At 36.0% G+C, this 20,896-nt stretch overlaps 3 protein-coding genes across 5 annotated transcripts; 2 read left to right on the top strand and 1 right to left on the bottom strand.

Annotated features, from left to right (window-relative positions):
* The first annotated feature begins 603 nt into the window (after positions 1-603).
* Positions 604-6,905, top strand: LOC114941555 (uncharacterized). 3 transcript variants are annotated; one of them, XM_029316575.2, is made up of 5 exons: positions 604-802; positions 2,378-2,907; positions 4,096-4,355; positions 5,006-5,356; positions 5,444-6,905. In XM_029316575.2, exons 2-5 carry the CDS (start codon positions 2,523-2,525, stop codon positions 6,062-6,064), a joined length of 1,617 nt encoding a protein of 538 aa, XP_029172408.1. In that variant the 5' UTR covers positions 604-802; positions 2,378-2,522; the 3' UTR covers positions 6,065-6,905. The 3 variants fall into 3 exon arrangements, with proteins under 3 accessions (XP_029172408.1, XP_029172407.1, XP_085342100.1); XM_029316574.2 differs by having other exon boundaries at positions 604-875; XM_085485974.1 differs by lacking the exon at positions 604-802 and having other exon boundaries at positions 1,597-2,907.
* A 492-nt stretch (positions 6,906-7,397) lies between these two features.
* On the top strand, positions 7,398-16,113 carry LOC114941550 (CUE domain-containing protein 2). The gene is made up of 5 exons (XM_029316569.2): positions 7,398-7,535; positions 8,059-8,148; positions 8,347-8,686; positions 9,022-9,195; positions 9,902-16,113. The coding sequence occupies exons 2-5, from the start codon at positions 8,060-8,062 to the stop codon at positions 10,160-10,162; spliced, it is 864 nt and encodes a 287-aa protein (XP_029172402.1). The 5' UTR covers positions 7,398-7,535; position 8,059; the 3' UTR covers positions 10,163-16,113.
* On the bottom strand, positions 13,637-20,678 carry Iswi (nucleosome-remodeling ATPase imitation SWI). The gene has a single exon (XM_029316570.2). It carries the CDS (start codon positions 20,455-20,457, stop codon positions 17,428-17,430), a length of 3,030 nt encoding a protein of 1,009 aa, XP_029172403.2. The 5' UTR covers positions 20,458-20,678; the 3' UTR covers positions 13,637-17,427.
* Positions 20,679-20,896: the final 218 nt, after the last annotated feature.

Raw genomic sequence — 20,896 nt, 5'->3', positions numbered from 1 at the left:
AATTAAGAAAAAGTATTTTAGAGTTTGAATAATTTCAACTTTAACACGCTATCAATAATTAAAAAATGTTTTTCCTATTTTATTCTAAAAAATATAAGTGTAGTTTTTAAATTAATTATGTATTCGCTCAAAAAAAAAAAAAAAAAAAAAATAGAAAAATTGACAGCTGATTATAGTTTCAGCAATTTCCTATGAAACACCCTGTAGACAATTTAAAAATCATCTAAGCACAACACATACTGCGTCCAATATAATACATAAAAGTCAAAGAACCGGATAAGCGGAAGGAAGAGGCCTGGAACGGAGATAGAGATATATAATAATGCCTCATCCTCTCCGATCGATCGAAGACTTGTCCGGACAGTTTCGGAGTCGGACATCGTCGAGTCGGTTAGTAAAGCCTCCGGTGTTGTGTTGTTGTGGCTGAGCTATAGAGCGCCTACGGAGATGCGAAAGAAGAGAGAGAAAGAGAGAGCGCGAGAGAGAGAGAGAAAGATAGAGAGAGACGCACGCGCGCGATAGCCCCGACGAGACACAGGCAGCTGTACGGATACTACTACTATGCGTCGACGACCGGCGACCGACGCCGTCGCACATGCGCGTCCTGACGCGCCCCTGTTTCGTTCACCGATTTCGATTTTAGTCACTCCCGGGTTCGGCTTCGGAGAAAATCGTCTCTCCCGGTCCGCGCGACATTTTCGGCCACCGCCCCGAAACGCTCCGACGCGGCTCCGTAGCGTGACGTCGAAAACGATCTCCCCGTCTTCTCTTCGGCTTGTTAGCGATCCGGGAAACGAGGAAGGTATAGAACACTCGGAGGGGTGGCGACGATCTCTCCGCGTCTCTTGTGGACCTTTCAGGAGAGGATACATATTGTAAGAGAACCGTGCGGGAGAGAATTCAGAGACGTATAGGTCGTGTAGGAGGGGGGGTCGGCAATATAAACAGATATCTGTCCCGAGTATCGACCGATTCTAAATATTGTCGTCGGAATAACCGATCCGTGCCTCATCGATGAGTCGCGTAAGAATCTTGGCGACACCTTTTCGCGGCGGGCGACACCTCCGGACGGGAAAATCGATCGACCATAGCGGAGCGAGAGATATCGCAAGAATCGCTCGCGAGTATGTAAAAGATCGGTATGAAAAAAACGGAAAGAAAGAAAAAACCATGTGCTCACGAGGATCCAACCCGTTTCTACGGCCGCCCTGGCTCCGTGTGTCGCGCACTTGTTACAGTCGCCCGTTTTATATAGCCGGTCGCGCGATCCTCCGCGAACGATACAAACTTGCTCCGTAGGTGCACGACGCGATGGAGTGGGTATGAAACGCGCGCAGAGAGAGGGAGGCAAATGCGGAGGCTCCCGGCGCGAGGAAGGGCGAAGTTGAGGACGGAGGAAAATGACGTTTCGGCGAAGAAAAAATTGCGTGATCGTACGATCGTTTTTGCGCCGGATGATGCACCGACGCGGATGCCAAACCACGTTCTTAGCACACGCGTGCTAACAATAAGAGAGAGAGGGAGGAAAAAAAGATGGCGCGTGCGACAATAGCCAGTGACGTAGCGAGTCTCTTTCGTGTATTTTTTTTTTTACACTCATGATATATTTAGAGATATCTTGATTTTTTGCTTGTTGTCGCGTAATTCTTTCTTTGGAATTCGATGGAACGCGACGGAATGAGAGATATATCGAGAATTTCGTTTGAATAAAAAAAATTGACAGATAAACGCGCCATCGAGATTTTATTGATTTTATCTTATGCTCCCAGGAGAGCTATTACACTACCCTCGCTAGGTTTCTGTGATAGCGATTCTTAATTACGTTGTGTTTTGGGTATAAATTTGGGAATATTCGTTCTTTGCGAGAATTTTGCTCTGATAAAAATTGAACTCGATAGGTTAATTTTCCAAGTAGCAAACTGACGCCATTAAACGTCAAAATGACGTTTTTTGACATCTAATGACATCGACGTCAAAATGACGTATGCTTGCTACTTATTGGGTCATTATTATAGAGAAACTGGAATGTAATATTGCTCTTTAAATACTTGACAGAAAAACACGTACTTATATATGCAGAAAAAGCGATAATAATCAATTTTCATTAAAACGATCAAATATATGCATAAACGAAACCGCAACGATGCGAACAGCTGATTTTGACAGCTGTCAAAATTCTTTATCGGCGAGAATTAAATTATTAAAAAAATTGATAACGAGGATACAATTCGATTTTCTCGCTTACACTTTTTTAGGGCACAATTAAATATTACATATTTTACATTGAGAACCTTATTAAAGTATCTTGATAACGCGATTCACTTTCAATTTACGCGCGAATCGTTCAATTAAATCAACATATTTCCTCGTTCCACAGAGAGAGAAAGAAAAAGAGGGAGAGAGAGAGAGAGAGAGAGAGCAGAAGATAATACGCATATCGGGGCTGTACCGATTTTCGTGAAAAAAAAAGAAGTACGGTCGCGACGACCTCTACAAGCGACATTAACAAGGAGAGTCTCGCGATGAAGCAGGAGCCGGAGGACGAGGAGGATTGTTACTTCGACGAGTCGAGTTTGCCGCCGACATCGACGTCGCCACCGACGACGGCCTTGCTACCGCCGCCAGCACCTCCGCCATCCTCGTCATCCGCATCGTCCGGCCGGCATAGCAGCGCAGTCACGCATCGGGTACGTTCCCACGCGCGCAGCCTACGCGCCATGGCGAATCCCAGCGCAGTCTGGGCGCACTTCGACCTCTGCGCCAACGATCCACTGCGCGCACAGTGTCGTATCTGCGGAGCGGTCGTCGTCAGGGGTGGCGCAAATCCGCGCCAGTGCGGCACGACAAATCTGCACCGGCATCTCAGGGTGCATCACGGCGGCAGGCTGATCGGCAGGCGATACCATGGTGATTTGTTTTATTTTAAAATTTAGTTTTTTTTTTATCATTTTCAGAGATTATTTTCAGAATTTAATTAGAAACACGAAGAGCAATAAATATAATTATTAGAATAATATGAATAATAATAATAAAACTACTCTTCTACTCGTCTACTCTCTACTAATAGATTATAGTAAAATTACTCTCTAATAATTATATTTATTAGAGTAGAATTAAATATGTGTAATAAATAAATGTAATTATTAGAATAATTCTACTCTGTAATAATTATAGTAGAATTACTATTAATATAATTACATCAGAGTAAGTTGTTTTATTAGATTAATTTATTAAAGTTAATAAACATATGTAAAATGTAATTATATTAGAGTAATTTTACTCTAATATAATATTATAATTATTATTAGAGTAGAATTACTCTTTAACATTTATAATAAATATGGAAAAGGTTCCATAATTATATTTATTTATATTTATTTATAGTAGAATTACTGTAATAATTACATTAGAGTAAGCTTTTATTAAGAGTAGAGTTAAATATGTAACGAGTACATGTATATAATTATTAGAGTAATTCTTAATTATTAGAATAGAATTATTTTAAAATTTATAATAAATATAGTCCAACAATTACATTTATTTACAATAGAATTACTCTAAATAATTATATTTATTACTCGTTATTAGAATAGAATTGTAATAAATATAATTATTGGAGTACTTTTACTTATATAATTATTCTTTTTCAAATTCTATTTTAAATTATAAATTTGACAGTTTTCATAAGATTGAAAAAAAAAAAACAAAATCTATTTTACTTATAAATTATAAGATTTCTGATTATAACAAATATTCTGCTCTAACATTTAGAATAAAATTACTAAATAGTAATATGATAATTACATGTATTTAGAGTAATTCTATTCTAAATATGTTAGAGTAGAATTTTTTTATGATCAGATATCTTACAATTTATAAGTAAAATAGAATGTTAGACTTTATTATGGTGTTTTTCAACCAAAACTGCTCTGTCAAAATAATGATTTAGAATAGAATTTGTGAAAAAATAATCGCCTGTGTATTGAAAACTATGAATTAACATGAAACACTCTATGATTCAGTTTCCTTCAGTAATATATATTTGATTTATATGAAATACTTGCATTAATATATTAATTTTTATTTGTTACATAGTTTTACAATCGACGTCCCAAAGTAACACGACTGCTAAAACTATAAGGATAGCTACGCAATCTTTAGTGAGACCTCATATTCGTAACATTGCACCAGCGCCTCAGCAGCAGCAACAGCAGCAATCACGACAACCAAAGACTCTTGTGTTAAAAACTATTCCGCTGAAAGTGAAACAAGTTGCACCTACGACTATCAAGATGCCACCACGGCAAACCAATCAAGGATTACCACACAACGTCGTCCATCAACAACCTACAGAAGTACATAGATCCTTTGGAAATATGTATTACAGGATGTCTCATAGAAAACTGCTGAAACTAATCAGTTGTTATTTTTCAATGCATGCAGTTATTGAGAAAACAAAAATTGTGTTAGAAAGAGAAAAGTCTGCAGTTTTAATAGATATAGATAAAATGTTTGTATACCAGTTTATTTTATTGAAAAAAAATAATGAAAAAAGTGATAATAATTACATATGTAAACTAATGATAAATATTTTCAAAGTGCGCACCAGTTGAATTTGTACAAAACACTTTGTTCTTTTACGAAAACTTGTAAAAACTTTTTCTAACATGTCATTTTTAATATTATTGACGATCCTTTTAATAGTTGTTATTAAATTTTGCATTGTTGAAAATATTTATCATTAATTTATGTAATTTTATGTGATTATAAGCACTTTTTCATTATTTTTTATCAATAAAATAAACTGGAACACAAATACTTTATTAATATCCATTAAAAAGACTTTCCTATTTCCAACACAATTTTGGTTTTTTCAATAATTGCATGCATTAAAATATGACAGCTGATTAGTTTCAGCAACTTCCTATGAGACATCCTGTATATCTATTACGAGAAGCAAATGTGGATATTTTTATCAACTTGTACTTTTCTGTGTGTATTCTAGGTCTGTTTGAGGTGGAACAGTTACCATAGTAATATGCAAAATAGCTTCCCATCGCTACTAGATACAGAACAGTTCGTCGATGTGACCCTTGCATGCGAAGGACGATCTTTAAAATGCCACAAGATGATTTTATCTTCATGCAGCGACTATTTGGCAGATTTATTACGGGAGAATCCGTGTCAACATCCTATTATTCTAATGAAGGATTTGAAATTTTGGGAGGTGGAGGCCTTGGTTAAATTCATGTACCGTGGAGAAGTCAATGTTGCTCATGATAAGCTACCGCAGCTGTTAAATGCCGCAGAGGCATTGCAAGTGAAAGGTCTAGCTGGACCAAGTCCTTCATCTCAAGTAAGCCAATATAATTAAGTTTTATAATATTTTTCAAGAAGAGCAATCTCTTCAAAATTCTAAAATTTGTCTCTCTTTCATCGACAGAACACAAAACCACCACTGCTTATACCTCAGTCGAAGCCATTATCGTCTCAACTTGTAGTTCCTAGAGGTATTACAGAAACCAAAGAGAATAAAGCATCACCTCCAAAAGTGTCCACGTCTTCTAGCCCTAAACGCGCGCAAAAGCGACAACAGTCCGAGTCCATAGAGCCGAGACCTTTTACCAAAATACGTTTACAGCGACCCGTCACGCCGTCGTCGCCCTGTGCGACCGTGAAGATGGAACCTTTAGATATACCTCTTAGTCCAACGGAAATATTTTCGGAGAGTAACGAGGACGTTACACCTACCTCAGACTTCGAGAAACTCATGAGTTTGCACGAGGAAGACGATCCGGGTGGCGAGGAGGTCAACGACGGCGACGAGAGATTACATTTTTGTGAACTACCTGGTCCGCCGGATTTAAACGATAACGAAGACCAAATGGAATTTGTACCTACTGATTTCCTGGAACAACAGGAAATTGTCGAGGAATCGGAATCGAGTTGTAATAGAGACAGTAATAAAAAGGACTCTGTCGATTATGCTTCCACCGACGTCGGAGAAGACAATGAAATCTCTAACAACGAGGTGCAGCCGTTGAAGGAAAAAAAAGCGGCATAGTAGTAAAACGTAGGGATATCTTCGTGTCGTGAGTCATGTGCTACAAATTTCGACTTGTATAAGAATATGTGATTTTATTTCTCAAAAATGCATTTTTTATGGCGAAAAAATCGGGTTTATTAAGATAATAAAATCAGCTAGAAGACATTATGCAATTCAATTATTATAAAAAACAAATTATTAAAGAGATTATAATTTTTTTGGAATCTACGTAACAATAATACTTGACTAAAAAATGCTCTTTTACTTTATCTTGTGCATCAAACTCTCTAACGAAAGATTTATACTTTATCGTTTGTATAAATGTAGCATTTGTGTGAAAAAAAACTATGAGGCAGATACAATACATTATATTAAGTATATTTCTACTAGTCCAGTATATCTTTTTTTACAGCATACCTATAATATATATTTATTTAACTATATCTTTTATGTAATAACTAACTTTATATATACATATATATACATATATATGTATATGCACACACAATATAAATATTTGACATAGCAATGCATTTATAAGGATTAATAATACTGTTTGCTGTTATATCGAAATAATATATTCGGTTGTCTCGTAAATGGATGTGTGATCAGTTTCATTTTATATAAAAATATGAATTTTAGAACTCTAGAATTTGTGTTGTAACTTATTTCATCTAATGTATAAATAATATAATATCAAATTGTAATTATTTATACATTACGAATATGCATTAAATAAAAACTGTATCATTGTCGCTGGTGCGCGCATTGTAAAGTCATATGTGATTGGAATAAAATATTGTAGGTGTAAATTGTATAACATGTGAAGATTACATCTAAATAAATAACTATTACAACACACATAACTTCCAATAATAACAATTTCCATCATTATACATATTTACCGCACATTCTCTGTATATTATATATCATATATATATACATATATTATATTATATATACTATAGTATATGTCATAGTATAGTATATATTATATATATATATATATATATATATATATATATATTTTTATATATTTATACTATACATACTTATATGACATATATATATATATATATATATATATAAAATTATTATATACTATATTATAGTAATGTATTGTATATTGTGTATACTTACTACCCAGATAGCCACAGTAATTATTATGACATCATTTTGATGTCAAAATGCATCATTTGCCATCAAAATGATGTCATAATAATTACTGTGGCTATCTGAGTATATATATTAAATTATAATAAATATATAAATACTAAATATAAATTCTAAATATAAAATAGTATATACAGCTAATATAAACGATAAATTCTCTCGAGAAGCGGTAGGAGGCGCCACGTGTGCGCCCCTCTCCTCGCGAACTGTCAAATCGACGAGCGTTGTTTGTATACGAAATTCATCTCGCGGTTTAGCGTCGTTCGCGTGAGACTTCCGATTGAGACAGACAGTTGCGTTCCGGTTTAGGATCAAGGTTTGTATTCTCGTGCACCTCGCGGAAGCGACCCGGACGCCTTCGCCAAAGGCGTCCAGGTTCCCTCGCTCGCGAGGACGACCGGCGCTGACGATGAATTCAGTTCTCCGATTCTTCTTGGCTACTTAATTTTTACCCTACCCTATCTCTTTTTCTCCGCATGATCGAGCAAAATTTCCTCCGAGCGAATTATCCTGGGATATCCTGGAATCCATGGAGGATCGTCGTAGGCTGGACGAGCCGGAGACCTGCTGCCCTCTTGTTTCCCTTAACCTATATTAAAGGATCAATGACTGAGTGTTGCATACGCGCGAAGGACGTCTGTCAGCGCTTGTCAGATCGCGAGCGAGCGAGAGGACACGCATGAGTTGGCCGAGAAAGGACTTTTTGTCGTGTGTGATATTAATCGCGAGAGCACCTCTTTTTATATGGGATTTTCACGATATTCGACACGATATATCCCCGATATTCGATAAATTTTTGGAAAAATTCCCGCGGGTTAAAACGCTTTCGACGATTGCAGGATGAGTCGTACGATGGACGAGAAGGAGGAATTAGTGAAGAAGGCCTTATTTAGTTTCGTTAGGAAACAGGTGCCCACTGCTCAACTGAGGTACAAACTTGGTTTTCCAAAAATATTTTTGGTTCTAATAATAATCATGTTTATTCATTCATATAATTATTTTCCAGATTTTTCTTTTTTATTTGATACAAAAATATCCTGAAATATTTTTTACCGCGATTACAAAAACATATATTAACAAATCCTCTTTTTACTTGGAGATTAATTTTTTGTCTTGTTCTATTCTAGTTTAATAGACGACATTGTACTGAGTTACGTAGTGAGTATGGTGGAGGAGAGTGCGCTGGAGGAGAATCTGGATGTGGATGGATTGTGTGAAATGGTATCTGCTTGCCTTCCTGAGTTCTCCACCATCGAGAAGGAAGCTGTGTCGAAGTGGCTGTTGGACGTGGAGAGTAAATTGAAACAGGAGAGTAAGGAGAATGAAAATTGCCAATCTCACAGCGATCCGTTGAATCACATCAGCCTCTCAGCTCTCTTGCCAGCTGGTACGCAAAGAATGCGCGTTCACCATCTGTCAGAGACGAGTGACGCCGGCAGCGATTCTAGTGGAGAATACTTTTCGGAGGTAAGAAAAGCACTTGGCACATCTTTTTTTAATCTATCTTATTTACTATAACTATATTTAATGCATACATAAACATTATTTTAAAAGTTGCATCTACAAAAATTTTCTTATTTAACTTTAAAATATCTAAAAGATCAGGGAATTGTCTTTTTACTCTTATTTAGTACTTAAGAAATATATGTCTAACATATTTTTGCAATATATTAAGTTTTTATTAAAATTTTGATGATTTTTTGTATTGATGATCTATTTCAGTGCCAAGAAATTTTTTTATAAGATTTGAATACATTCTGTTAAGCGTTTTATATATCTATACAATTTTTGTGTCATTGCAGGAATCCCAATGGCATCAGGTGGCTCTGTTGCAAGAGATGTTCCCAGCAGCGAGCACCGCAGAAGCAAGGCATTGTTTAGCAGTTGCTGGGGGTGATATAGCAAAGGCTGCGCAGCTCGCGTTACATCGTCAGGAGGCAGGTCAAAGTATCGTGAGCAATCTTACGTTTTTAACGGTAAGAATACTCCCAGGAAATACTATAAAAACCTGGTATTCTTATAGAATTTCATTGAGATTCAATTATGAAAAATTGTCCTCTTCATAATTTTACTCTTATTTAGTACTTAAGAAATATATGTCTAACATATTTTTGCAATATATTAAGTTTTTATTAAAATTTTGATGATTTTTTGTATTGATGATCTATTTCAGTGCCAAGATCTTGTGTAAGTTTCATAAAAGTTGTTCAATTTTTTAATAGCTGATATTTAAATAAATTAGTATTCTTTATTCATTTAATAAATAATTAAATAATAATTTAATCATTAATTTAAATAAATAATTTTTCTTAAGACATTTATAATAAATTATTTTTTATGATAAGAATTCTGAATTGTCGCTAGTCACAAATTAAAAGACTAGATATTTTTCCACCGATACCAATTATTTGATTAATCACAATATTTCGATCATATACTTTTAGTCTTTCTCAAGTGTACTGTTAAATAATTAAGATGTCATAATATTAAAAAATTGTTTTGTTTTCTATTTTTATTTTATATTTTTGCATATATTTTGCATATATAAAATTAAATTAGTACTCTTTATTAATAAATAATTAAATAAATTTAATAATTAATTTTAATAAATAAAGTAATGTAAATAAATTAGCGTTTAGATATAATGATATTCATCTAATACGCAATTTTGATGATTTCCAGCCGAATGGTCGCAACAAAGCGAGATTGAACGACGAAGAGCTGAAGTCTCGCATCATAGCACGATACAGCTACGTCGACCGGGACGACGATTGTCGCGAGCACCGTCCAGTGGCGCCGAAGACCGAGCCCAAGAAGCTGGTACGATATCTCGACAATAAGATCGTAAGTGTGAAGGGTGAACGTTACACGGAGGTGCGAAGGGGCGGCGAGGACGAAGACGGTAACGAAGGCGGTAGAAAAAGAGGCCATTGCCGTCCGTAACCAGTCCCTTTGCCTCCACCCCCCGATCCACCCCCTTGGAGGCATCTAATTTTCGATTGAATTTTAGATCTTTTTCATCTTTCTCGTGTAGGAATATATAGACAAAATATCGAATTTAAGATAGACATCACGTTTTTCGGCGTTTCATTTCCAATAATGCAGCTCTCCGAATCTCTCGCACGTGTTTCAATATTAATTTGTTGATTTATTTGATACGGTATTGTGCAGGGATGGCAGAAAGGTTCATAAACGAAATATCTTGGAAAATAATGATTATGGAAGAAAATCAAATCGTCTATTACGTGGCTATGTCGATATGACCTTGAAGGACTCCGTGAAGGTCAGCTTTGAAATCTTTTTTCCATAGTCATTATTTTCCAAGATATTATGGAACTTCTTGCCATCACTGTATATATATATACATATATATATATATATATATGACTATAAGTACTAGTTTTTTTTTACGTTATTTGTTCGAACTGATTCGCGATTAATCGTCCGATTTCTATGTATAGATCATATTTTTTTTTCAATCGAGCGTGCAATGGCCGTTAAATTAAGGTATTCATATCCATAATGGGGTATTATAATATTATGCAATTATGCAGATACATTAGTATATTACTACTGGTATCGAAGACGATATAATTCATCAGACTTGCAAAAGGAATAATTTTAATTTCAACGTAAAATGTATTTTTATTTACGCACTTCTCAGAGTTTTTCAATCGAATAATTTTTGCAAAATGAATTATTTATTTGACTCATTAACTTCATGTATATGTATTATTAAGATTTAGACGTTTCGTGAAAGAGATATATGCCTGATTTAGAGAATAATTATTTATAAGTTGTTATGTAAAAAAAAACAATCGTCTCTCTCAACTACATTTTATTATTTAAGTAAGTGGGCTATTGTAAACTCGGCACTTGACTTAATATCCATTCCTCTTATTCTACTCTGATAGAAATCATGTTATATTTTTCAAGTTTATTTATTTTATACAAATATAAGAATACTCTTCAAATCATACAAAGTTGTTCACTACAAACAGTATTAATCTGCATAATTCTCTTAAATTTGAAGATATGAAAAGAGAATAATTGATAAAAGTTTAAGAAACAAATGTGACGTAGAAATTTTTTTTTTCTCAAGGACAAAATGTATCCAAAAAAGTTGTTGAATCAATCTCGACAATGATTATTATTAATACATAAATAAAAAAGTACATTTTATTTCTAATAACATAATTTAAAATAATTTAAATTATTGGAGAAATGATATAAAAAATATATATCTAATATATATATAAAAATATATATATATATATATATATATATATATATCAAGAATAATTTATTTTTTCATAGAGTATATATTTTTTTATATACATTTTAATAGCAGAGTTGTCAAGACGAATACGATATCAACAAGATTGTTAAAAAGTATTAATTACAAAAAAAGCATATAAGTTATAAATTTTTAAGTTATTTTTCTCAAAAATAAAATCTCAAAAAAATTCTTTAAAAAACTTTATTATTTTATCTAATTTAAGTTAAATATTATAAATATAAAAACGTATGCGAAACAATTTAAATTGATTTTTTCGTATCTTCTAATCTCGAGAGATTATTCAGATATTCTGTTTCTGCTGGACTATTTTGTATATATAGTGTTAAATAGAATTATTTAATTATATTAGCGTTTTGTAAATGTATATGAAAGGAGCTTTTAATATTTTATATACTTGAAATGCTTTACGTGTATTGTAAATTTTGTGAAAAATGTTATTTTATGCCTGCATTACTAGCAAAGTATGATTAGCGAGTGAAAAGTGATTTATGAAAATATACCTGAAATGTATTTAGTCAAATAGCAAAATGTTCATGTCATGTAACAAATTAATCCTTTTTCAACTGCATTATAGTAAAATGTATTATATATTAGACGATAAAAAGCAAGAATTTTTATCCGCACGTTTACTCAGAAATTCAGAAATAATTGTTCAGCACAATTTAGTAAGTCAATATTATCTTAATCATGTAAAGAATTACCGACGAACAAAAGTGCACGAATAATTATTATAATTGTTTATCGAAAAATCAAAAATCGGAAAGATATAAAATTGTAAAAATTATTTGGCAAGTGCGGATGTAAGCAACCACATAATACATCCTACGTCAAATGAATTAAACATACACAAATGCTAATTATAATATTGCAAAATAATTACGAAATTGTAGATTTCGAAATAATATATTGTACGTATATATATTATACTGTACGTATTTAGTTGAGAAGGCGAAGAAATATTCACTTTTTAGGCAGGATAAAAAGTCTGCTTAAAATTGCGCCATAATATTCGCCAGTATTATTACTCTATTATTGTGCTGCTGTCGCAGACTTCAAATGTAGTCATAAACGTAATCATTAAAGCGTTAGAAAGTCATGTATAGAATAATGTAAACTCTCTCTCTGTCTCTCTCTCTCTCGATACTTATTTCAGAATTCATATCTTGACAATGTATGCGTAGAAAAGTGAGATTGTAATTACTTCCAAAAGCGCTGACCGGTGAAAAAACACGATTCAAACCAAAGTATCTGTTCATTCTACGTTAAACTTATTTTGTTTTCTGTTGCCTTAATATTATGAATAATTGTAGTCATTGTATACTCTTTACAAGCTCAAAAAGAAGCGAATTTTTAATTTATAATATAATTTAATAATTATACAGGGTGTCCCATAAGAAATTGCTGAAATTAATCAGCTGTTATTTTTTAATGCAGTTATTGAGAAAACAAAAAATTGTATCGAAGAGTCTGCAATTTTTAATGGATATAAATAAAATGTTTGTATACCAGTTTATTTTATTGAAAAAAAATGAAATAAGTGCTCAATAAAATAAACTGGTATACAAACTTTTTAACAAATAATAAGATGCAATTTAATTCAACCAAAAACTGGCTATTCATTTATTGAAAATAAGTACACACTACGTTTCGACCCACATTATGGTCCTTTTCAAGTGCTAGAATACAAAAATACATAATTTGGCAAGCGAAATTAACATTACATTAACACTAAATTTGATCTGTAATATATACTTGTTCTTATATTCAGCAATTACATTAATTAAAAATAGAAACATGAAAGTTGTCCTGTCATATCGACAATCTGTTAGCTACACTACAGTAGCACTAAGTATGTATTACAGATCAAATTTAGTGTTAATGTAATATTAATTTCGCTTGCCAAATTATGTATTTTTGTATTCTAGCACTTGAAAAGGACCACAATGTGGGTCGAAACGTAGTGTGTACTTATTTTCAATAAATGAATAGCCAGTTTTTGGTCGAATTAAATTGCATCTTATTATTTGTTAAAATTTTATCACTGGCGATCAACAATTAATTACAAACATTTTATTTATATCCAATAAAAACTGTAGACTTTCCTTTTTCCAGCACAATTTTTGTTTTCTCAATAACTGCATGCATTAAAAATGACAGCTGATTAGCAATTTCCTATGAGACACCCTGTATAAATGAAGAAACTTTTTGCAATGTTTCTTTTCTATATTGTGTTTCAAATATTATTATTACGTAAAATCATCAATCTTTTTATCAATTGAATTTATTTCTCGAATGCAATATAAATACAATGTATATCTTGCAATAGGTTGATTTTCTTGCCATAATAGATTACATATTTCTATAATACTATTACTAATTATTGTACTCACATTGTGAATATATACATAAATATTTGCTGAAAATTAAATGTATTCCATCATCGATTTATAGATTCCAGAAATAATTCGATCGAATTGTTTCAGGAATTTAGTAAATAAGAAAAATAAGATTGATGACATAAACAATATATGAAGTGGATTATTTTAGTTTTAAGCGAATTCTCCGTATGCCCTTAAATGTAACATAAAAATAAGCACTTTATTGGTTATTAATTTTTCACTTGTTAAATGTGAATTTTTGATGTGTGAAAGTAAAATGTAACTATAATTGTATGTCTTAAAAAAAAAAAATTATATATATATATATATATATATAGGGTATTAAAAAAGGGTAAAATATTTTAAAAGGATTTAGTATGCCTAAAACAAGTCGAAAAATCTTAATAAACATGATTCCGCAAATAAACTTTTTTAGATAAGTCCGCTTTTTACGAAAATGCAGAGTCTGCATAGATATGGTCATTTTTAGCATCTTCTCTAAGATAAGGTAAAATACCAACTTATTTTTCTGCATAAATTATAATAAAAATAAAATTTTTAAACAAAAAATAAAAATTATAAAAAAAATCAAATTAAAAATATTTCAAAAACGGTTTATTTGCGGACTCATGTTTATTAAGACTTCGACTTGTTTTTAGGCATACTAAATCCCCTTAAAATATTTTACCTTTTTTTTAACACCATATATATTATATGTATATATATATACATATACATACAGGGTGTCCGGTAACTAACGGACCAACGATTACAAATGGATTCTTTGGTCAATTTAGGAACGATTTTTCCTCAGCGAAAATATCGAAAAAGGTCATCATTTTTACAACTCTCCAATATTTGTCATTATGTATCTTTATAACTAAGCCTTAAATTAAAATTTTATTATAGTAAACTCTACCTGAAATTAACTGAAGAATGTAATTATGTTAGACTTTTAACTCCAAAACGTTTAGTTTTCAAAAAACTCATTTTTTCAATCGCTTATAACTCGAAAATTATTGACTTCTCAACATTTTTGCTAAGGAAAAATCGTCTCCAAATTGGCCAGAGAATCCGCCCTTAATCATTGGTCCGTTAGTTACCGGACACCCTGTATATATATATATATATATATATAATCACATGCCTAGACAATTAATAATGTTTATAAGATTAATTATTTCTTTTTGCCAATTGATTACCAGTGATTACAATACAATATGTATAAAAGCTATGTAAAATTTTCGGCAATACTTTTATTCTTAATAACTTTCTGATCGAAAAAGAGGAAGGCAAAAAAATTATGAAAAATATATAAAGTGTAAAATTAGGATGTTATATCCTGTAACGATGAATAGAATTTTGGGGCCTTAAGGACGGTTAAAAAAAACAAATGAACGATATCAGAACAATTCACTCTTTTACACAATGTGCGACATATTTTTCGATCTGTATTGTGTGCAAAGAAAAGAAAATTTATAATCAATTTCTTCATACATACACCCGATCTGTTAATCAACTTAAAATTATTTTTCCACATTATTTGTTAACGAAAAACAATATAAATCTATCAGCAATTCGTTGCTACCTCTTCCTTCATTTAAAAAAAAACTAACTAATTAAATAAGATATTCTCATCGTACTATTTCTTTCATTTATTAATAAATATGAGAAAATTATTAAATATTAATGGTTTTACTACTTACACAACATATTCTTCGCAATACATTTTTGCAATCAAGAAATCAATCAAGTTTGCGGAGCATTATGCTTGTTGCTCAGCTTTTATGTATGTGTGTATGTGTGTGCGATGAATATATATTTTCAAAAATTGATCTAGAGCATTCGACCCATGTATACAACTCAAATATAAAGACATTGTATTTCCCTCGGAGTAATTGTGAATGATCCAAGTGAAGCGATTAATAAATATTGTGTCTCATAAGAGTGACATGTGTGTATGCGTAATATAACTAAAGTTAAAATATCCCTCTTTTCATTCATAACTTATTTATTATTAAATATTTCAAATTATTTCTTGTTCATGTATGTGTGTGTATGTGTGTGTGCATATATATTTGTAAACTTAGATGTAAAATTTTATCCAGGTGTGTGTATACATTTACTTGGAAATGTGATTCAAAAGGATCGTAGAGCTCCAATTCTGAAATAATAACTGTTCATTAATGATAATACATAATAGCATCTAAAAATAATATTCAAAAATACTTTCCCTGAAGAACACATATTATAAAATAATATTCAACTAAAATAAATCAGTAGATATAAAATATATCAGTTACCATAATTATACTATAATACTCGTTAAGATCATTTAATGATTGCCATGTTACAATTTCATGGCAATACATATTATTATAATATCTAGGTATGATATAGTTTGTGCGAGTTGATATAAAATGCTACAAATTAATGCAAAATTCGAATTGACAAGACCTCTTTGTTTAAGAAAAGGATTTTATTAATGACTCTTCTACAGAGCTTAACATATCCGAAAAAAAAGAATAAATAATACATCTCTTATATTTCGGCATAATGACGCGATATATGAAAAACATTCACGATATACTTTTTCAATTCTTTTCTAATTTACTGCGGAAATCCATTTTGCAATGAAACTATATATTCAAATAAAAATATCGTAATGAAGCTAAATTCGCAGCATTCATAAAAATCTGGTTTTGAACTCTCACGCGAGTGTATTTTGAAAAATTAATTACGATATAAATGTCGAACGATTTGATGGAGCGCTCTTGGATCATCGCCACGACCATGTTAGATTGTGACATCAGAAGCGACCTAGGTAGCAAAGTGATGCCATCTACACAAAATTATGTCATTATAATCTCAAAACGTCTTTCTCTCCAGGTAACAAACATACGTCATTTTGATGTTTAAAGACGTTATTAAACGTTAAAATAACGTATAATGGTTACATGAGAAAAAAGCGCTTCAAGTAGCAAACTGATGTCATTAAACGTCAAAATGACGTTATTTTGACGTTTAATGACGTCGGTCTTCTACCTGGGACACGCTAAAAATTCTGAAATGAAAAGATATTTCGATGAAACACTTCAGACAGCTTTAGCACACTTTTAAAATACTTCGAAACTCTGACGTCACAATTCAAGCATGGTCGGCGAGGCGGCAGGAGCTTTAAAAATGTATTGTCCTATTACAGTGATGAAGATATATGAGATAGGCGTCGTAGAGTTCACTGTCAAAACTTATAGATATGTAAATATATAGAAAAAGTGTCTGAGGAATACACCTGGTGGTCCGTAATTCTCAATCGCAGCATAAGAAAAAAAGTTGCAAGAGAGATAGAGAGGACCCTCTAACAGCACATATTCCGAAGATGTTCAGAGAACATCCTGAGGATGTTCGAATGTCCTCTGGATATCCTTTGAATATCCTCTGAACATCTTTAAGATATGTTGTACTATTGGGGGACAATATCTCGTCGCGGACACTGGATGAGACCTTTTTCTTCTTCATCATCACTTCTCTTACTTCTTCTTCTTCCGCGGCTTATCCTGGGGCGCCGGCAGATTCTCCTTCCGCTTCGAGGTCGGTTTGGCTCCTATGCTGCTGCCCTTCTTCCTTCTCTCCTGCCGCTCGCGCTCCTCCAGCTCCTGATTCTCGCGCTCTATCAGAGTGATCAGGGTGTTGCAGCGACGTTGCAACTCCAGGGCGGTACGCGACTTGACGAACCAGTCGAAGCGGAATTGCGGCGCCGACCTGACCGTAGCACGCAGCTCCTCGTAGACGTTCTCCTTGTCGAAGCCAAGCTTGTGCAGCATGCAGACGAGAAACCGGTCCTCCTCCTCGGTATAATTCTTACCCTTGTTCGTGCCGTAGGCTATCCTCAGCTGGTGGAAGGGCGCCCGGTATCTCGCCATCTTCGCGTCCAGGGCCTTCTTGATCCCAGCGCGTCTCTGGATCTTCGCCTCGCCTCGCTCGATCTGCGCCATCACGCGATCTATATCCTGAAGCTCGTGGCAACGCTCCCAGAACACGGCCGAGTACTCCATCACCTCCTCCGGGGTCTTCCCCTCGACCTCCTTCGCGATGTTCTCGATGTCGTCGCGCCCGTATTTCTCGTTCGCCTTGATGAACTGATTGAAGTCCCGCTTGGTCCAGTTGGTGAAACCCTGAAGAAGCAGCTTCTCTTTCTCGGCGATCTCCTCGTCGGTCAACGGCTGGGCGTCGTCGATCTTCCGCTGTTCCTCTTTCTGGATCCGGGCGGCGTCCGAGCCCAGCTCCAGATTCTTCGGCACCTTGTAGCCAACCGTCTGCCTGAAATAATAGATCTCCTGGTCGAGCAGCTCGAACAGCCGCGGCGGGAAGAACTGAAAGTCCTGGACGATCGGCTGCTTCGGCGGTCTCGGAGCTTTCGGCGCTTTAGGCTCAGACACCCGCAGGGCCTCCCTGAAGTAGGCGTCCACGGCGTAATTGGCTTTCCGCTCACGCTTGGGCGGCTCTATCCAATTGCCGATCCCGAGGATCTTCTGCTTCTCGCGATAGTCCTCGCCCTCGAACTGGTAGACGGAATCCGTGGGCGCGTCGACGGTGAAGTTCCTCAGCGAGGACTCACCGAGGCTCTCCAGCTTCTGCTTCATCTCCTCCGTCTTCGCCTCGCCCTTTTGCAAGATCGTGTCGATGTCCTCGTCGGTGATGGCGCTGTCCTTGGACGCGAACACCTCGTTCGCCCCGTGTCTGATCATGTTCAGCATTTCGTCCTTGTTCAAGGCCGTCTGCTTCGCGTCCACCAGCCGTCCCTGCTGGATTACGAGCTTGTCCAGGCGCAGCTTCACCTCGGCTCGCTCGACGATCTTCTCCTCTACAGTGTTCTCCGTGATGAATCTGAAGACCCGGACCTGCTTCTGCTGGCCTATACGATGCGCCCGGTCCATCGCTTGGAGATCCATCTGCGGATTCCAATCGGAGTCGTAGATGATGACCACGTCGGCGGTTGCCAAGTTGATGCCAAGACCGCCGGCGCGGGTCGACAGCATGAAGATGAATTTCTCGCTACCGGGCGCGTTGTACTCGTTGATCTGCCGCTGCCGATCCTCGTGCGCGGTGTTGCCGTCCAGCCGGCAGTACTGGAAGGCCCGCCAGTGACAGTAGTCCTCCAGGATGTCGAGCATCCTCGTCATTTGGCTGAAGATCAGAACCCGGGACTCCTGCTGCTGCAGCTTGGGCAGCAGCTTGTCGAGTATCACCATCTTTCCGCAGTTGTACACAAGGTGCTCGTCGGTGGTGTACGGTGGTCCGGGTTCCGCACCGTCGAACAAGTACGGATGGTTGCAGCACTTGCGCAGCTGCATCAGGATGTTCTGCAGCCGCATCTTCTCGATCTTCCCGGCCCCGTTCACGATGTCTATGTCCTTCATCAGTACTTTGGTATACCACTCCCGTTGCATCTTACTTAGACCGATGTACACCTTGATCTCCTTCTTGGGTTTCAGTCCCTTCTCCACCTCGGACTTGAGACGCCGGAGAAGAAACGGTCTCAGGACCGCGTGTAGCCTCTCCACCAGCGAATTGTCCCCTAGAAAACTATTAGTATTGAACCATGAGTCGAAATCGTCGGAACTATTGAATACATCCGGCAGAAGGAAGTTTAACAGGGACCAGAGTTCATGAAGATTGTTTTGCAGCGGGGTGCCTGTCAACAGAAGACGATTCGTGGTTTTAAACTCTCTGAGAATCTCCGACAGCTTCGACTTCTCGTTCTTTATCCTGTGGGCCTCGTCTATCACCATGTACCGCCAGTTAAACTTCTTGAACACCGACTTCTCTTTGATGACCATCTCGTAGGACGTCACGCAGACGTCCCACTCACCAGGCATCATCACGTCTCTAATAAAGGTGTTCCTGGTCTCTGCGTCCCCAATAAGACAGACCGCTCTGAGACTGGGGCACCACTTCTTGAACTCGTTCATCCAATTGGCCAGCGTAGACTTGGGAACAATGACAATGTGAGGTCCAGGAATGTTGCGGAAGTGTTTCATGTACCCTAGCAGCGAGATGGTCTGCAGAGTCTTGCCCAGACCCATCTCGTCCGCCAGAATCCCGTTGATCCCGTGTTCGTAGAGCGAGATCATCCAATTCAGACCTCGTATCTGATAGTCTCGCAGTTCACCAGACTTTATATAATGTGGGGACGACTCGAAGCGAGTTGTGGGTGCCACATTGGCGTTGCTCTCTGCTAGAAGCTCTTCATCTTCCTCCTGCTCGGTCTTCCGGTGCCTGTGATCGCCGGAGTCGGCCTTGGGCTGGTTCTCCGGCTGCTGCTTCCTGGGCCTGCCGGCCTTGATCTTCAGCGGACTGCCGGCCTTATCCTTCTGGTTGTTGGTCATGAAGTGGGAAAAGATCTCGGTCTGCTTCAGCAGGTAGTCGAAACGCTTGCTGCGGTCAGTCTCAAGCTTCGTCTCGAAATCCCCGCCTCTCGATGACGTCGTTTCCGCCGAGGAGCCGTTCGAGTTGTCCCCGGTGTCACCGGTGTCCGCGTTCTCGTCCGGTTTCGACATCTCGAGATTCTTATACGGACTCTTATACTTTGATGAAATACGAACCTCCGGAATCCGGAGCACCAGAGATATTTTCGTTGTACGTGTTCGGGGATGACGATGATCCACCTCGATGACCTGTCACGGGGTCGTTAGCGACGCGCACCGCGTCTACAGCATCAAACGCCGCCGTAACTCGCCATTCGCCATGTTGCGTTTATCCCTCCAAAACTCTAGGGTCACTGTGCTCATGGAATCGTGACGTTCAAGCGGGTGTCGCATTGGCGCGACGGACGGTTCGGGCTCGAGCGTTCTGATTGGTTGAGTAAATGGGAAGTCCCTAGAATATTTATAGGGACTTTATAAAACATTCAATTCGAAATTCATGCAAATTATTCAAACAAATTATATATATATATAATATTTATTTTAAATAAATTAATATGTATATATATAATAA

Source organism: Nylanderia fulva, unplaced genomic scaffold, assembly GCF_048542155.1.
Source record: "Nylanderia fulva isolate GAGA-0341 unplaced genomic scaffold, ASM4854215v1 Scaffold4, whole genome shotgun sequence".
Classification (NCBI taxonomy): Eukaryota; Metazoa; Arthropoda; class Insecta; order Hymenoptera; family Formicidae; genus Nylanderia; species Nylanderia fulva.
Note: the sequence above shows the minus strand (reverse complement) of the source record. Positions and strands in the feature narration are given on the sequence as shown.

Excerpts from the sequence above, each read along its gene's own strand:
- LOC114941555 (XM_029316575.2), top strand. The coding sequence starts at position 2,523 with ATGAAGCAGGAGCCGGAGGACGAGGAGGATTGTTACTTCGACGAGTCG. Across the intron at positions 4,356-5,005 it reads TCCATCAACAACCTACAGAA|GTCTGTTTGAGGTGGAACAG; the intron begins GTACATAGATCC and ends TGTGTATTCTAG. Across the intron at positions 5,357-5,443 it reads GACCAAGTCCTTCATCTCAA|AACACAAAACCACCACTGCT; the intron begins GTAAGCCAATAT and ends TTTCATCGACAG.
- Iswi (XM_029316570.2), bottom strand. The coding sequence starts at position 20,457 with ATGTCGAAACCGGACGAGAACGCGGACACCGGTGACACCGGGGACAAC.
- LOC114941550 (XM_029316569.2), top strand. The coding sequence starts at position 8,060 with ATGAGTCGTACGATGGACGAGAAGGAGGAATTAGTGAAGAAGGCCTTA. Across the intron at positions 8,149-8,346 it reads GTGCCCACTGCTCAACTGAG|TTTAATAGACGACATTGTAC; the intron begins GTACAAACTTGG and ends GTTCTATTCTAG. Across the intron at positions 8,687-9,021 it reads GTGGAGAATACTTTTCGGAG|GAATCCCAATGGCATCAGGT; the intron begins GTAAGAAAAGCA and ends GTGTCATTGCAG.